The 15,248-nt window shown below is 39.7% G+C and overlaps 1 protein-coding gene across 1 annotated transcript; it reads left to right on the top strand.

Annotated features, from left to right (window-relative positions):
• The first annotated feature begins 754 nt into the window (after positions 1-754).
• ankrd13a (ankyrin repeat domain 13A) lies at positions 755-7,657 on the top strand. The gene is made up of 15 exons (XM_072387980.1): positions 755-1,261; positions 2,525-2,660; positions 2,939-3,063; positions 3,166-3,211; positions 3,443-3,586; positions 3,703-3,892; positions 4,197-4,263; positions 4,375-4,456; positions 4,540-4,601; positions 4,686-4,816; positions 4,919-5,076; positions 5,156-5,284; positions 5,381-5,541; positions 5,662-5,726; positions 5,849-7,657. Exons 1-15 carry the CDS (start codon positions 1,154-1,156, stop codon positions 6,045-6,047), a joined length of 1,803 nt encoding a protein of 600 aa, XP_072244081.1. The 5' UTR covers positions 755-1,153; the 3' UTR covers positions 6,048-7,657.
• The last annotated feature ends 7,591 nt before the right edge of the window (positions 7,658-15,248 follow it).

Raw genomic sequence — 15,248 nt, 5'->3', positions numbered from 1 at the left:
ATTCCGAGTTACCACAAAGATGCAAAATGAACAAAGAAAAGCTAAACTTTCACAGAGGTCCAAGGATAAAGACATGCATGATAACCAAATCGAGTCAAAATGACCACAAGGACAATAATTGACAACAAATTTACAACAAAAAATGCTAAATGACCCCAAAGACTCCAAATTATCTCCTGTAAAATATAAAATTACAACACTGATGTAAAGCGACTGCAAAACAACAAGAGATGTACAGTGACCCAACCACAAATTCAAAAGTACTGAACAGAAAAACAGAAGTGTATAAGAAAATGACCACATAGTGATGCAAAAGGCTGCAATGATTCAAACTGGATATCTGACTGGATTTTACAGTTATGGTTGTATTTTAAAAATAAACTCAGTAAAACAGCGAATTTGCCTATAGATTGAACCACATTATTAAAACACAGTTGTGACTAATCACACAACAGTAAACAGGTCGCGCAGTTTCAGATTTTCAACCTCCCTCTCTGATAGGTAAACGCGGCAATACCATCGCGATATCGTAGGCAAAACTGACATTTTGTTTATCTGGTGAATCACACGGTTGTTTCGTTGATGATCTCATCATATAACCGCCTTCATATTTTAAAGAAATTAATAATCTAACGTTTAAAAAGGAATACCATTTATCCACGGTTGATCGATCCGTTGTCTTTGTGACCCCCGTGCTGATATGTTGAATGGTTGCGTCCAAACTGGAACTGCCTATTATGTTTTTCCAAAAACTATATCTTTTAGCTGCTAATCTTGTTTCTGTCGTGGGTCATCTAAAAATAACGATTGTTACGCTTAAGTTTATTGTGATTTTAATGGCAGTTGATGCGTTTTTACATTTGAATGGTACCGACTAGACTTATGAGTCAGTTTCTATGTAGGACACCCCTGTTGTTGCTGGGTGCCGCTGCTGCCTCTGGCACTTCCTTGTTCAAAAGTTTTATTTAGGAGAAGGCTTGAGGGGGAAACTTGGTCACTGGATTTGGGATTTTTTTCGACTTTGCTGTCAGCTGTAAAGGCATGGATAGCGTGTGTCGCACATTTTGCGTGACTAGCCTGTAGCTGCCACTGCTTCTTTCATGGCTGAAACTGTTGGAGTCTGGCAACACTGAAAGGCTCGAGAAGGAGGAAGATGTCCACGGCTAACGTTAGCGAAGGCATCAGAGTGAAATTCCCCCTGCATTCTGCTGTGTGGGAAAATGATTACAGGATACTGGAAGAGCAAGTAAAGTTACCACAGGTTGGTGAAAGCGCAGTTGTTGCTAGCCCACACACCCTTGCTTTGCTAGCTAAATGAAGCCATGAATGAGCTGCTGAGTGTCCGCAGCCAGTTTAAGTAGGCCAGTGGTGTTGACAGATGCTCCGCAGTCACACACAAACAATGCTGTATTATCTGTTAAGACCAAAGTGAACTGTTGACACAATAGCACATTTAAAGCTACTTTAAAATATCCTGGTACGAACTGCTCCGGAGTTTGTAACAAAGTACTTGTTTCCTGCCTAAATTTAGACTCCAACTGATTATTAAAGATATGTTTACGGAGCTGAGTAGCCGACTGGTAACAAAGAGGTGTTTTTACTTTCAAAATGGACAGATGTGTAGCACGCTGGCACGCGAGTTGTGTGTCGACTTTTTTTTCATGCAAACGATTCTGGTGTCATCCCAATCTCTGCATCATGATTATTATCTAGTGGCTATAATGGATATCAGTAGTGGGATGTAACTAAGCACATTGACTCAGGCACAGCGTTGCAAACAGGTGTTTTGCACGCGCGCGCACACACACACAAGGGAAAATATTCGATCAAGTCAATAGATTAGTCCAAATACATCAAATTAGCAACTTTTAGATTATTAAGAAGCACTAATGGTAGCATTTGCCACAAATCAGTTAATGGGGAAATACCGAGCAGACGAATCCCTAATGAAAATAGTAACTTGATACATTTGGAGAGTAAAGAAGATGTATCACAATGAGTTGGATTATAATTGAATGTATCTTTGAAGTGCCTTGAGCTGACATTTGTTGTGATTTGGCGCAATATAAACAAAACTGGAATGAAGTGGTAAGAATTGAGTGTTTTTGTTAATGCTAACACACTTTTGTATTATTTCAGTGTTGGGCTAGTACCTGCTATTACTGTGATCTTTTACAGTGAGTTGTTGGTTCTCAGGAATCTGAATACTTTACCTCTGACTGATGCAGTCACCATTTACTGGTGCCACATTTACAGCGTGACTCATATGAAACACCGAGTGGATGCTTGTGCACTGGCTGCTGCAGTCCTGTGTTATTACCAGCAAAGACCTTAATAAGAGGGTGTTGAGTTATTGTATGACATCCTTCGATTATAAGGCCAACACAAAGTACTTCGTACAACATACCCTTAACCTGTAACAGGTTGTAGAGCCTGCAGTATTTACTGTGAATATGTTAACAGTTTTTATTATGCAAATTTCAACAGGCTTGTTTTCTTCTCTTTTTTTTTTTTTTTTTCTCAGAATGATGTTGAGGCTGTGGATCCAAGAGGTCGGACACCTTTGCACCTGGCTGTGTCACTTGGGCACCTAGAGTCTGTGAGAGTCCTTCTGAGACACGGCGCTCAAGTGACTCAAGAAAATGTCTATAATTGGACAGGTTAGCTCTAAATCTGGCTTATAAATGACAAGGAATACTGTAACACCGTGCATGTTTCCTTCACTGCTCTTGCAGATATCCTTCTTAAATCAGATTGTGGGTTGTTTGATCACTCGGGGACCTTCTTTCTTTAACCTCACCTGCTGTCGGCAGGATTTCTGGTGCATATTGCAGTAAAAACACTCACCATCACTGTTGAGGTTTCTCGAGGAATAACTGCGACACCAGGAGGACAGATGCTGTTAGTGGTTTATTTGTGCTTGTCTGTGTTTGTGTAGTGCTGCAGGAAGCAGTCAGCACCGGAGATCCAGAAATGGTCCAGTTAGTACTTCAACGCAGAGACTACCTCAAAGCCTCCACTGCTCTGGGAGGAGTGCCTGAGCTGCTGTCAAAGATCCGAGAGGTTTTTATACCATATCTGACTCATTTCCTTGTCGTTGTCTGTATATCTGCCTGGAAACATGTACTGTTAAATGAAACAATTGTGCTGTTTTTTCATCCACAGTCTCCAGATTTCTATATGGAAATGAAGTGGGAATTCACTAGTTGGAGTAAGTTGTTTTTTAAATGTTTGTAGACAAACAGTGTAATAAGAAAGTATGTGGATGTCAGTATTAGCATACTCATCACAAACAGGCTAATAAGCTTTTTCTCAGTATGTAAAGACAGTAAGGACAGCACCCATGTTTCACCAGGGCACACAGCCAAAGCCACATACCTGTCTCCCCCTAATGTGTCATATACTTTCCATTTTGACACGCTGATGTGCTGTTCCTTCACAGTCCCTCTTCTGTCCCGGGTTTGTCCAAGTGATGTATGTCGTATTTGGAAAAGTGGAGCCTGCCTGCGAGTGGATGCCACTCTGCTAGGCTTCGAAAACATGACCTGGATCAGAGGCCGTAGAAGCTACATCTTCAGAGGAGATGGTGTGTGTGTGTGTGTGTTTCATTTGTTAAAAAAATGGTTGTTCCCTTTGGTCTCTTTATGAGTTGTACTGTTTCCTGAATGGGCTGTTTGTGTAACCCTTTCTGTACTCGCACAGATTCTTGTGCAGAGTTGATGGAGGTGAACCATGACGATGAAGTGGTTGACATTGAACGCTTCAACATATCCCAAGAAATGGAGGATGTCACATTAGAGTCAATGCAACCTGCTGAACAGGAAGTTGCCAAAAGGTTGACAACGCCTATTGTCAACACCTTCTTGGACACAAAAGATATTGCTTTTGAGAGGCAAGATGGTTTTTCTGCTTTTTTCTCTCACTATGAATGGATACGAATTCCTTTGATCAGACAAAACCAGCTTTCACAGTGACATCGACTTGTTTTACTGTCAGTAGTCCTCATTTTTCAAGTTAATGGGTTATCGTGTTATTAGCTAATCTTAACCTGGAGGTCTCAGTTTTACAAGACATGCAACAATCATTGTAGTTCTAAATATTGTTTTTGTTTTTTTAACTGCCCTGTAAAAAAAGTCTTTCTAAACTCAAAGAAAATCTCTTTTAGTTTCTCATATTACAACCACATTTTTTCACAGGAGCAAGTCTGGCATTTGGGGCTGGAGAAGTGACAAAACAGAAGTTGTCAATGGATTTGAAGCAAAGGTTCGTCTCCGTTTTCAGTATACTTTTGTTAAAACCAAAGTACACAGCCACTGATGACAGTACAGCCTGTTTATGATGGTATCTGACATTAGATCCTGGTTGTTTTCTCAGGTTTTCAGTGTCAACAATGTAAATGTGGTAATCAGGACAAGGACGGAGCACTTGACAGATGAGGAGAAAGCCAGGATTAAAAGTAAGTGGAAAACATTCTTCATATGTTAACTTTTCTGTTGTTTAACAACATAGTATACTTACGCATCTGACTTTTTTTTAAAGGTGAAAGGAACATCTTGGAGTCTCTGCTGGGGACTGTGGAGCAGCATATCAGTGCACAGGGTGTAAGATGTGCCATTATATTACAAATGACCTTTTTTCTTCTCCACCCCAAAAGCTCATCTCTGGTTATTTGCTTGATTTTGTAGGACCTAACTCTTGAATATGCAACTGCAACCAATCCTACTGCAATCACCCCAGAGGAGTATTTTGATCCTGACTTTGACCTCGGGGACAGAGACATAGGCCGCCCCATTGAACTGAGCATTCGAACGCAGAAGTTGGTCCCATTTTAATGGATTGGAAAAGCCTCATCATTTATTTAATCTGGCTTTGTATTATCTTTCTTGTATTAAATTTCTTTGAATTTTGTTTCACATAGGTTCAAAGGCACATTGTGGATGAGTGAGGATCATCCTCTGTCCCTGGTGGAGCAAGTGACCCCCATCATTGATCTCATGGCTCGGACAAGTTCCCATTTTGCACGGCTACGAGACTTTGTAGCTCTGAAGTTTCCCCCTGGGTTTCCTGTCAAAATAGGTGTGCGACATTTCCTGTGTTTTCCTGTTACGGCTGCACTTTGAGGGCTCCCCTTATCCTCTCTGTTCCACTTTTGCAGAGATTCCCTTGTTTCACGTTCTGAATGCCAAGATTACATTTGGTAATGTAAATAAATGCAGCTCTGAAGAGGAAGCGAAAACCGCAGCAGCCACACCGACGTCCTCAGGAGAAGATGAAGAAGCTACAGGTGGCTATGCAGCCAGACATTTTGCCGTATTAAAACACAGTCCACGCGTCTGTAGATACTAAAGCACTTTCTGTCTTGTGGGTTTTACCTGCCCAGCACCACCTCTGTTTCAGGTGAGTCCCTCAGTGTTTGAGATTCCTGCAGGTTATCACCGCCGAGGGGGCAGCCGCCACGCACCCGTGCCTAGCAATGATGAGGAGCTTTTGCAGTACGCCATCCATCAGAGTCTTTTGGAGTCTCGCAGAGGGCCTGGCCAGGTCAGAACAATCGGCTCGATAGCAGTTACCCCAGCACACAGATTTATGTCAGGCATTTTGTGTTAGTTAATGTAAAATACTGAAATCCTTTAAATGGCGCACTTGTTTGTGGGGTTCTAGGAGGGGATCTGGGATGATCCCGACGGAGATTTCACACATGTAATGCCAAGCAGCCAGAGTGACAGGTAGGAGCAAGTTGATGACATCATACCTATATGTTCTCATGTGATTAAGTGACCTATGCATAACACCTGTATGCATGAGTAAAAACAACAGATCTCACTTGCCCGTCTGAATGTCCTTCTAGGAGTATTCCAGAGGGCGTGCTGGTGGAATATGAGAGTACCTCCAGCCCTGCCAGCTCCCCCTCTGCCTCCAGCCCCGACTCAGACCTCCGCCTGGCCATGGAGCTCTCTGCACGAGCTCAAGAGGAAGAGGATAAGATGAGGAGGCAGGAGGAAGAGGACCTGGAGAGGATATTGCAGCTGTCGCTCACTGAGAAGTAAAAGGAATAAGAGGGAATAATGATAATAATAATACTACTTTTCTAGATCCAGAAGCAACAGCCACACCTCAGTTTTCCTTCCTACCTGCTATATCTCCATCTATGCAACCGCAGATCTCCTTCTGTAACAGATCAGTCTCACACAGGCAACATCAAATTCTTCATTATTTTCCTAAAGCTATTTCAGGTGAGAGCAAAGAGATTTTTTTTATATTTCTACCACGGCGTCTGTCTCCATCTTGATTCATTCACACACTGTTTGAGATGATTTCAGTTGGGTCATTTTTTTTAATGATTATTTTGGTTGGTTTTTCTTTTTCTTTTTTTTCTCCAATTCAGACTTGCAACAGCACCCGTATTTACTCATCATATTGTTGTCTGGCAGGAGACAGACTGAATCTATCTAATTAAAAAAAGAAGTTTTTTTTAACTACTACACATAATTTCATGTAGTTTTGGTAGTCCAGTGTGACGCTCAAGATCAACACTTTGACAGCTAGAATGAAAACAGACTAACAAAGCAGGAAGCTTTGAGCACCGTCACCATTTTTTACTCTTCACATGAAATTCATTGATCAAACGTGAAATTGTAGCCGGGTAAATGTTTATGGTAGTGAATGGTACCACTTGTACATATCACTCTATGATGCAAGATTAGCTCACAAAGTTGGGATAATTAAATATTCCTTTATAAATGCAGTTTCATGTACATCTTGTACGTGCAATTTACAGGTGGGTAAGCAAAAGCATATTACTGCGAGGTAACATTTTTAAATCCGCTACAAATTTGATAACTAGCCGTGACGTGGATGCTCGTCATCCATTATGGCCTAAGTTTTGATATTTCCTCCCGATTTCTGGTTAGAAAATGGTTATTTTTGTAAACTGTCACGGAGCAACTTCGCCTCAATTCAAAAATGCAATATCAGAGACCGGTCAGTCTGTGGATTTACAACTGTCATGCAGCTATAAAGCAGTTTCACACCTACAGTAGCAGAGATTATTGAAGTTCAGAGGGACTGTTTGCCTTTCGTAGCCATGAACAACGCACCATCTCTGAGCAGAACGATGGACATCGCAGACAATAAAATGAAGCATGTGTAGCAGTAGTTTCTTCAGCATGTGCCAAGGATTGCTTTGATCTGAAAAGGCTGAGTGGGGTGCAGGCACGGTAACAGTTTTACAGAGTGCCACTCAGACTACATTTTCTGGATAGTTGTTGTTTTTTTTTTGTTTTTTTTTAAGTTTTTGCAACTCGAAAACAACACGAAGAGTTTTCATTTGTAGCATTAACCACTGTAGATGATTTCACTGACATCCAACCACTTTTCAAAGGGTCGTCTTTTTTCCTGATGCATTTGAATACGTCAGGGGGCTTCAGCTCAACAATTAATTGTATTGACCATGTTGCCAAACTGCTGAACAGTCAACTTTGAGAAGGCTAGCCTAGGTTAATTTAACGCCGATCTTTGCAATGCACCGTTTGAACTATTTTTCCTTCTTTTTTTAAAAAAAATTTGTTCAAATTTTTAAGAAAGAATGTGTCCGTTTGAAAATGTTGTTCTGAAAAAAATGTTCTTAAATAAAAGCACTTTATTTCCATGAAGTCGACACGTGTAGTTCAGGTGCTTTCTTTTCCAAAAATGTATCTGGTAAAACAAAGCAGCCATCTGTGCTTTTCTGTCAGAGAGTTGGGTTTGTATTGTACTTAATAACCTTTCCAAAAATAAAAGCTTTTCGTAATTTATGTGCAAATGAAAGGATTTTCTGTTTGGCAAGAGAGTAAATATGAGAGAGGTACTTTAAGGCCTGACCTTCATGTTCCTTTTAAATTCATCCTGTTTACGGTCACAGAGAAGGGGACTGAGGGTTGTTGGAGCCGATTTGAGCTGCCAATGTACTTGGGTCAATTTCATATTGCCAAAAAAGACCTCACATGTATGTTTTTGGATCCTGCATGCGCAGAGAACATGCTAACAGAAAGGTCCCAGCCAACATTTGAACATGGAGCCTTCTTGCCATGTGGCAACAGTGCTAACGACTGTGCTAACATCTGCATTGGAAGTCTAATCTCTAAGAACACCGTTTCCTCTGCTCTGATCAAGAAAGACAAAAGCAATGACAAAACTCACTTTTCAACCCCTTCTGTTAGTTTAATTGTTGCAGAACTTGAAAGTCCTTTTAATTCAAAGTGGCAAATGCAAGAAACGCTTGTCGTCAAACCAAATACAAACGGAGTATTTCCTTTAAGAATGAAGCACAAACAATTCTTTAAAAACCCTTCCCAGACATGTCACTTTTTCCTCAATTAACTTCTAACTAAACAAAGACAGGCCAGTCTCTGAGATCTCCTGCGCCTGCTGTCCCTCCACGACGACCTGAAAAGCCTCTTGTGACGCCAGTAAGACGAAGCTTTCCCCAATCTTCCAAGAGCCAGCAACAAATGTTCAGTGAGCTCACGTGACTGTAGTTTAACTGTCAGTTTGTGAAACTGCTGTAAATCTCTCTAATCTGTATTCATCGTAAAACGTCCCATCACCTGTGAAATGTTGATATGGCTCAGCCCATCCCAGTTGTAAGGCTGCATTTCCCCTCGAGAAAAGTAGTTTAAAGACGACACTCATCTTGTGAGACCAATGCTGGACAGCTCATTAAAATCCTGCTGTCTTTATACAGCTAATTCTGTAATTGGGATAAAACTCCCCTCATATGGCACACAAAACAAGACTCAACATATAGATCTTTTGATTGTCTGATGTGTCTCACTCTTGTTGGATCTTACACAGTGCAACCGATCCGGTTTCCACAAAGTGTTCAGACTCAGTTCCCTCAGGCACCATTGGTCGAGCAGTGATTTCATGTCAAGGAAAGCTCCCATTTACTCGCTTGACTCGACACTTCATTTTGTACTAATGGCATTCATATCTCCAGATCACAAAGCGAACACACGCACATGACTTTTGGACTCCTGGTAGATGTAATTGCTCTACACCATCAAAACATGAAAAAGAAGAAGAGTCCGGAGACAATAACAGATCAAACCCAAGCTGTGATAACGGTAATTCTGTACAGTGCATATTTTCAGTGAGGAGGCCTGACAGCTAGATGGCAGGTTTTCCCAGAGCGGTCCCGTCGGCAGGTGGCTGTCTGGGGGTGCAGGTGTGTTTTCTCACTCTGTGGACAGAAGCGGAGGGTTTGCCTCTGGGTCTCGGGCCAGTTTCAGCGTCGGGACAGCGGTTTGTAGACACAGACAGCCATGACAATCATCATCAGCAGCAGGACGGCGAGGACACTCCCCAGTGTGACTGCAGGGAGGAAAGAACACAGTAACAGCACAATAACACGCTCTCAACGATGGAGAATTAACCGCAGCTTTTCATTCATCTTTCAGCAAGTCGGTTACTCTGTGCGATAAAGACCAAATGACTAAAATGCGGCAAATAAAAACCTAACAGCAGCCCGTGTGGCAGCTGAATCTCAGCCTGCACAGGCAGGCAGGCAGGCAGGCCTCACACACGTTTCCAGGCACGCGTCAGTCTCACCTAAATTCTGCTTCTGCAGGACCACAAAAGGCCTCTCGGTGAGTTTGGAGTCGTCGTGCTGAGCGTTAACTAACACACCACAACACATTATTACAGCTTGAGGGATGAGAAGCAGCATCATAGTGGTGTGGAGGATGGAAGAGGTGGAGGAGGAGGATGATGCTGGTGGTGGAAGAGAGACTTTCTTCTTCCGCTTAAACAGGGTCCTAGACCCGTCGCGTCATTGTGTTGTGAAACCATATAGTCGGTCTGACAACTGATATAATTACAGCTAATTCAACAACTGGTAAAAAAAATAAATAAAATCAAGCCATTTTAGAAACGTTTAATTGTCCATGTTCCAAATTAGTGTTAAACTAGTTTAACCAATGACTTACATCAAATAGGACGTTTCTTTCAGTTACTATATCCCCCCTTATTGTTATCTACATAATTTCCTCCCACGAAATCATCCTGACAACTTGTAAAATGAAGTGTTTTGCATTCTTTTTGCCAAATGTGTCAGGCATTTAGTTACTGAAAGTAATCTGAAATGATATGAAATAGGATACAAACAAGCCAGGGTGTCAGTTTGAGGTCTGGAAGACTGGAAGAAAATTTTGGAGGGAATTTAAATGGACAAAAAAATAATAATAATGACTTAGTAAAGAAAAATACATCGTATTTAAATGGGTGGTACCTTGACATTAAAGCACCTTGTCAACCTTCCAAAAGCACTCATTGAACCCAAAGTTATTCGCTGATTTATAGGTAAAGACAAAGAAAATCAAATATAGAATATTCAATGTATCGGAAGCTTGATCTAGTGAACCAAATACATATTAGCTTGAGTTTTGTTAGAAATGGGATTGTTAAATGTACTGCTATTTCATTTTTTTGTTGATTTATTCATTGTTTTTGGCTGAGCTAACCACCAGATTAGTTTGCAGCTCTGGCTGCTGAAAAACTTCAAGCATTTTCAGGTAGTTTGGCTGTAGAAATAGAAAGGGGTTGAAATTTCTTTTCTTAGTGGGAACCGTAAAAACATTTCTCATTTCCTAAATGTCAAAGAGCAATGAGGAAAAGACAGAAAGGCCTAGCCCCTTTGGGTAGTATGCTCATATAATTTCTCTGCATAACTCATGTATATGGCCTTTATCTTCATCCCCTATAGAAGAGCGCACTCCATTAAAGACTCTTACAGCTGCTGATTACTTGTCAGAGAAGACTAATGAACTTCAGGAAATGTCACTCACGGTGGCCTGGAATTAAAAACTGAGGCTTCCTGGAGGAATTTACAGTAACAAGAGAGCATTTGATTATGACACAAAGTAAGAGGTTCTGTTTTAATTGGATACATGAACATACTTACACAGATTCGACAGATTTTAATATGCTGTGACTTGATTAAGCACGGAGGTACACCTGACAGGGTTAATAAACTCAACAAGAGAAAGCACCCAGGTTAATTGTGAACTTATCCTGATCACGGGTCGGTGACTTTTTAGATGTTCCCGCTGATTCATGAGTAGATTGTCATGACAGCAAACGTGACGACACATCAGATGCAACTGTTTGCTGCTTTATGGAAATTATACTACACTTATTAACAGAGCAGTAACAGGAATATTTAGTCAGTTGATGCTTCAAAATCACAGTGACCGTTTTAACTAATTTTGCCCTAATCTTTCCCTGTTTTATTGAGCAATGAGGAAAATAACTGATCTTGTTCAAAAAGGCAGCGACACATATAATAAAATCAGGAGATGTCAAGTGAAAACACCCTCCAGGAAGGAAATCTGAGGTTAATAAGCCGGTCATGTTAAAGCAATTTTGTCAGCTAAAAATACTGTACTAATCTCATTCAAATGTGTGACAAATTAAAGGAAAACAAACATGAAGTGTCTCAGGACAGTGCTGGGCCACCATTTGCTGAAAGAAACAGGCTTTTCCTCTGTATTTATGGGACTCTATCAGAGGGATGTAGAAGATAGTCCCACATTTGGTGTTTTGATGATGGAGAGCGCTGTCTTTCATACATCAGTCCAAAATTAAAAAATTAGCTGGGTTTGACATGGAGACGTGTAAAGGTCACATCATGTCTGTGCACATCAAAGTGTTCACTGACACTTTGTGCTCTATGGACGGGGTCACTGAAACTTCTCCTAAGAAAACATCTTTTTAAAATTTTTTTAGCACAGGATAAAAGTTGATCTCCCAGAATAACTTTTTATCGATTTGCAGGGACTACATTTTTTTCACCAGATCTCCTCACTGTCAGCGTCAAGGGTTCAGGTTTCCCTTTCAGTTTGTCAATGATCTATATGCTCATAGTTCCCGCAATATTGTAAATTACCATTTGAGAAAGGATTAAGAAATGTAACCGCCAGGGCTAAGCTAAGCACTGGCTGATCGAGGATTTTTGCAAGTCAGAGACCAAATTTTAAAAAAAGAGGTATGGTGGTTTGTGAGGGCAGCATACTCGCTGCACTCCCTGCAGTCTCATGCTGCTTTCCTTTTACCTCAGAAGTCAGAACTCAGAGCTGGGCATGATTTCACACCGGAGTTAAATGTATTTTACTTGTAAGCTGGAAAACCAGTAAGATTTGCTCATTGTTGTGTTCGCTGACCAGTCTAGTCATCAGTTTATAACAACACATTCATTTGCACATACAAGCAAATTGTCCTCTGACAGAGGCTGGACAGTAGTTGGTGAGGTTTTTCTTTCCGAGTCAAAATTCAACTTCTCAGGTGCATTCCAGTTGACTTTTTTGGCTGGGAACTCCCAGCTGCAGAGTTCAAGTGGAACTCAACATCATGCTGTCTTCCTGTACATTTTGACTAGCTGTATTTATGTCTCATTGGAATTACCAGTTTCTCACTTGTCAATACCGTTTCATCAGCTTGTTGGATTTCTTTTTCCCTTTTATTTACTTTTTTTTCAAAAGTACATTAATTTGCATAAGTGTACCTGCATATGTAAATTATACTGAGATTCATTCATGTTTTTTCTAAATCATTATCTATGACTCTAACTTTTGTTAATGCATGTGTTGTTTTTCTTAAAAATTGGGCCAAATTTTTGATTATGTTCAGTCAGTCAACAAAAAGACAAAGCAAAAATTTGCTTTAAAGATGTCTTACAGTCAACAGACAGGTGTTTCACCTCAACCCAGATATTTTCTTTATTTATCCATCACCCTTTTTCATGTTTCAGATTGGCATTATTTCATTAAAATTCATTTATTTGTTCAACCTGTATTCATATTTAACGCATCATTGAGAGGACATCCCCTGTCTCTGCTGAAATCGAGTTAACTGCAAGTGAAGCAGTTTTTTTTTTAAAGAAACAAGATATTTATGGTGACAGGGAAAAGGTATTAATACAGCTGGTTCACTAAAAACAAATAAAACATTCTGGTTTTGGCAGCTGAACTAGTTGAATGAGGATTAAAATGTAACAAAGTAAAATGGGAAACCCTGAACTGCATGTATTCTGATAGCTAAATTAATTAATAAAAATGTAAACATAACAATTATACTACAGTTTGTAAGGTTTCGACACAAATTCCTAAAATAACAAAATATTTTGAGGATTTAAATTTGAACCTCTATTTTGTTCTTGTCACGAGGTACACAAAATTTAAACAGTCTTTCTCATTTTTTAAATAATTCATCGAACACAAAGTAAAAAAAGATCAGTAAAGCAGCTGATTAAAACACCAAAACGTGTACAAAAAAGTGTAAGATATATCAGAGTATGTGCAAACATGCACAAATTATTGTTATTTTATTTGTTTATCTTATTGCTTTCTTTATTTTGCAAGATATAAAATCTCTTTTTTGTAGGAGCAACCTGAACAAGGTGGCAGCTGTACATATTTGAATAAAACCTTAAAAGAATATGAAAACAAAGTTGGATTAGCATGCATAAAATTCACATCAATTTTACGAAACCATATGACAACTTTTAAGAAAAAGTGCCACTTGCTTCCTTCATCATTTTGGTAATAATGCTCTCAAATTAAAGGTTTCTAATTCGAGTTTTTCTGCAGATTTCTCCATGTCCAAGGTGAAAAGTTGGAGAGTGCATTTTTACCCAACTTTGTTAAAGCCTCGAGATCACATTAAAAACAACCGCTTCGCTGAGCATTTATCACTTATAACAGTTAGAGATAAGACAAAGAAGGGAACAGAGGTAAGCTGGAAGTAAACTGTAAAGACCAATCCATTAAGAAAAGCCCTTCAAACGATGAAGCAAACCTGCACGGTTGCAGGAAGAGTTATAGGAAAACGCAGAGTAAATGAGAATCTTTATCTGTTTACAAACTGATTTTGCCTCATCACACGGCCCATTGGAAACATGAAGCAGTCATTTCTAAGGTGAGAATATGTTCTCCTGACAGCAGAATACAGAACGTTTGAAATGTTTCAACAAATGTAATTAACTGTATAAATCCAGTAATTCCTCTTTTTTGTCTTGTGTGATCCCTTTTCTTCCACTGAAGTATGTTTTGTCAGAATTATCGATGCCAGCATTTGTCATTTCTTTCATATACCATTAGTCAAGCTACCGGTGTCTGCTGGGGGAGAAACCACCATATTTATCAGTCTCTCTTTTATGTGTTTCCTGTGTACGCCTGTTCTCTACTTCAATGGCAGTCACTGATACAAAAGGGCTTTGATCTGCACGTCCATCATCCAGCAGCAGCTCAGCAGGGAATCGTCTGCTCCAAACCACTTTCTGCTCTATAGATGCTCATACCTGTCATCCTGGAAGTGATCGAACCTGACTTGTATACATTTCGGTCGAATAAGTAAAAATCTGCAGGGCAATAGTAATCGTGGTGAGTAACCCTGTGTGAGGGTTTCGGGGGGAGGATTTAAAGGTTTAGGCCACTCTGTTCCTTTGTATGTTGATGGATTCTGGATGTTGCAAATTAGCTTGTTAATTAGAATATCTAATGGGGGTGAACAGCTGTTACAAAGACATGAAGATCCCCACGTGGAGATGTACAAGAACAAATCTCCTCGACATTTACATTTCACATAACAAAAGCAGTTTTAACAGTTTTACTGTGATTATTCTTAATGTTTGTTTATTTTCATGTTAAAGGCCTGGGGATGAAAGGAAACACGTAAATCTTGAAATTTATACTATTAGTCACTTTATACACATCTTTAGAGAACCCATGTTAAGGGAGAAACAACAATCATCACATTATATTCTGAGTAAAGCATTTTAGGTAAGTTAACACTTGTGACTAAAACATAGTGTATAAACATCTGAACAGTCTTCAGTTAGTGAAAACATTTTCTGGACAGGCACAATATCAATACCACCTTTACCATTTTTGTACATGTATCCAGATTAAGGCAAAACAGTCTGACCGGAGTTGAATGAAGCAATAAGATGAAGACTAGGAATCACATTTTGAATTTTAAGATCTAAGATGAAACACATAGAGCTGCACATGAATTAGTTAGAATTGTTATGAAAATGGTTGCTACATGTCATATTAAAATACAAGAAATCAGCTTTATTTGTGAAACAATACACTGTATGATTCTAGTTAAAATACCATTTTTGGTCTGTCTACGCACGCCTCACTTACATTTTTAAGGATACACTTGTTGGGGAAAAACAAACTTATTTTATGACTATGATTCATTTTATTTAT

This window comes from Leuresthes tenuis, unplaced genomic scaffold (genome assembly GCF_036924035.1).
Source record: "Leuresthes tenuis unplaced genomic scaffold, fLeuTen1.0.hap1 SCAF_6, whole genome shotgun sequence".
In the NCBI taxonomy this organism is placed as follows: Eukaryota; Metazoa; Chordata; class Actinopteri; order Atheriniformes; family Atherinopsidae; genus Leuresthes; species Leuresthes tenuis.
This window is presented reverse-complemented; position numbering and strand designations above follow the sequence as displayed.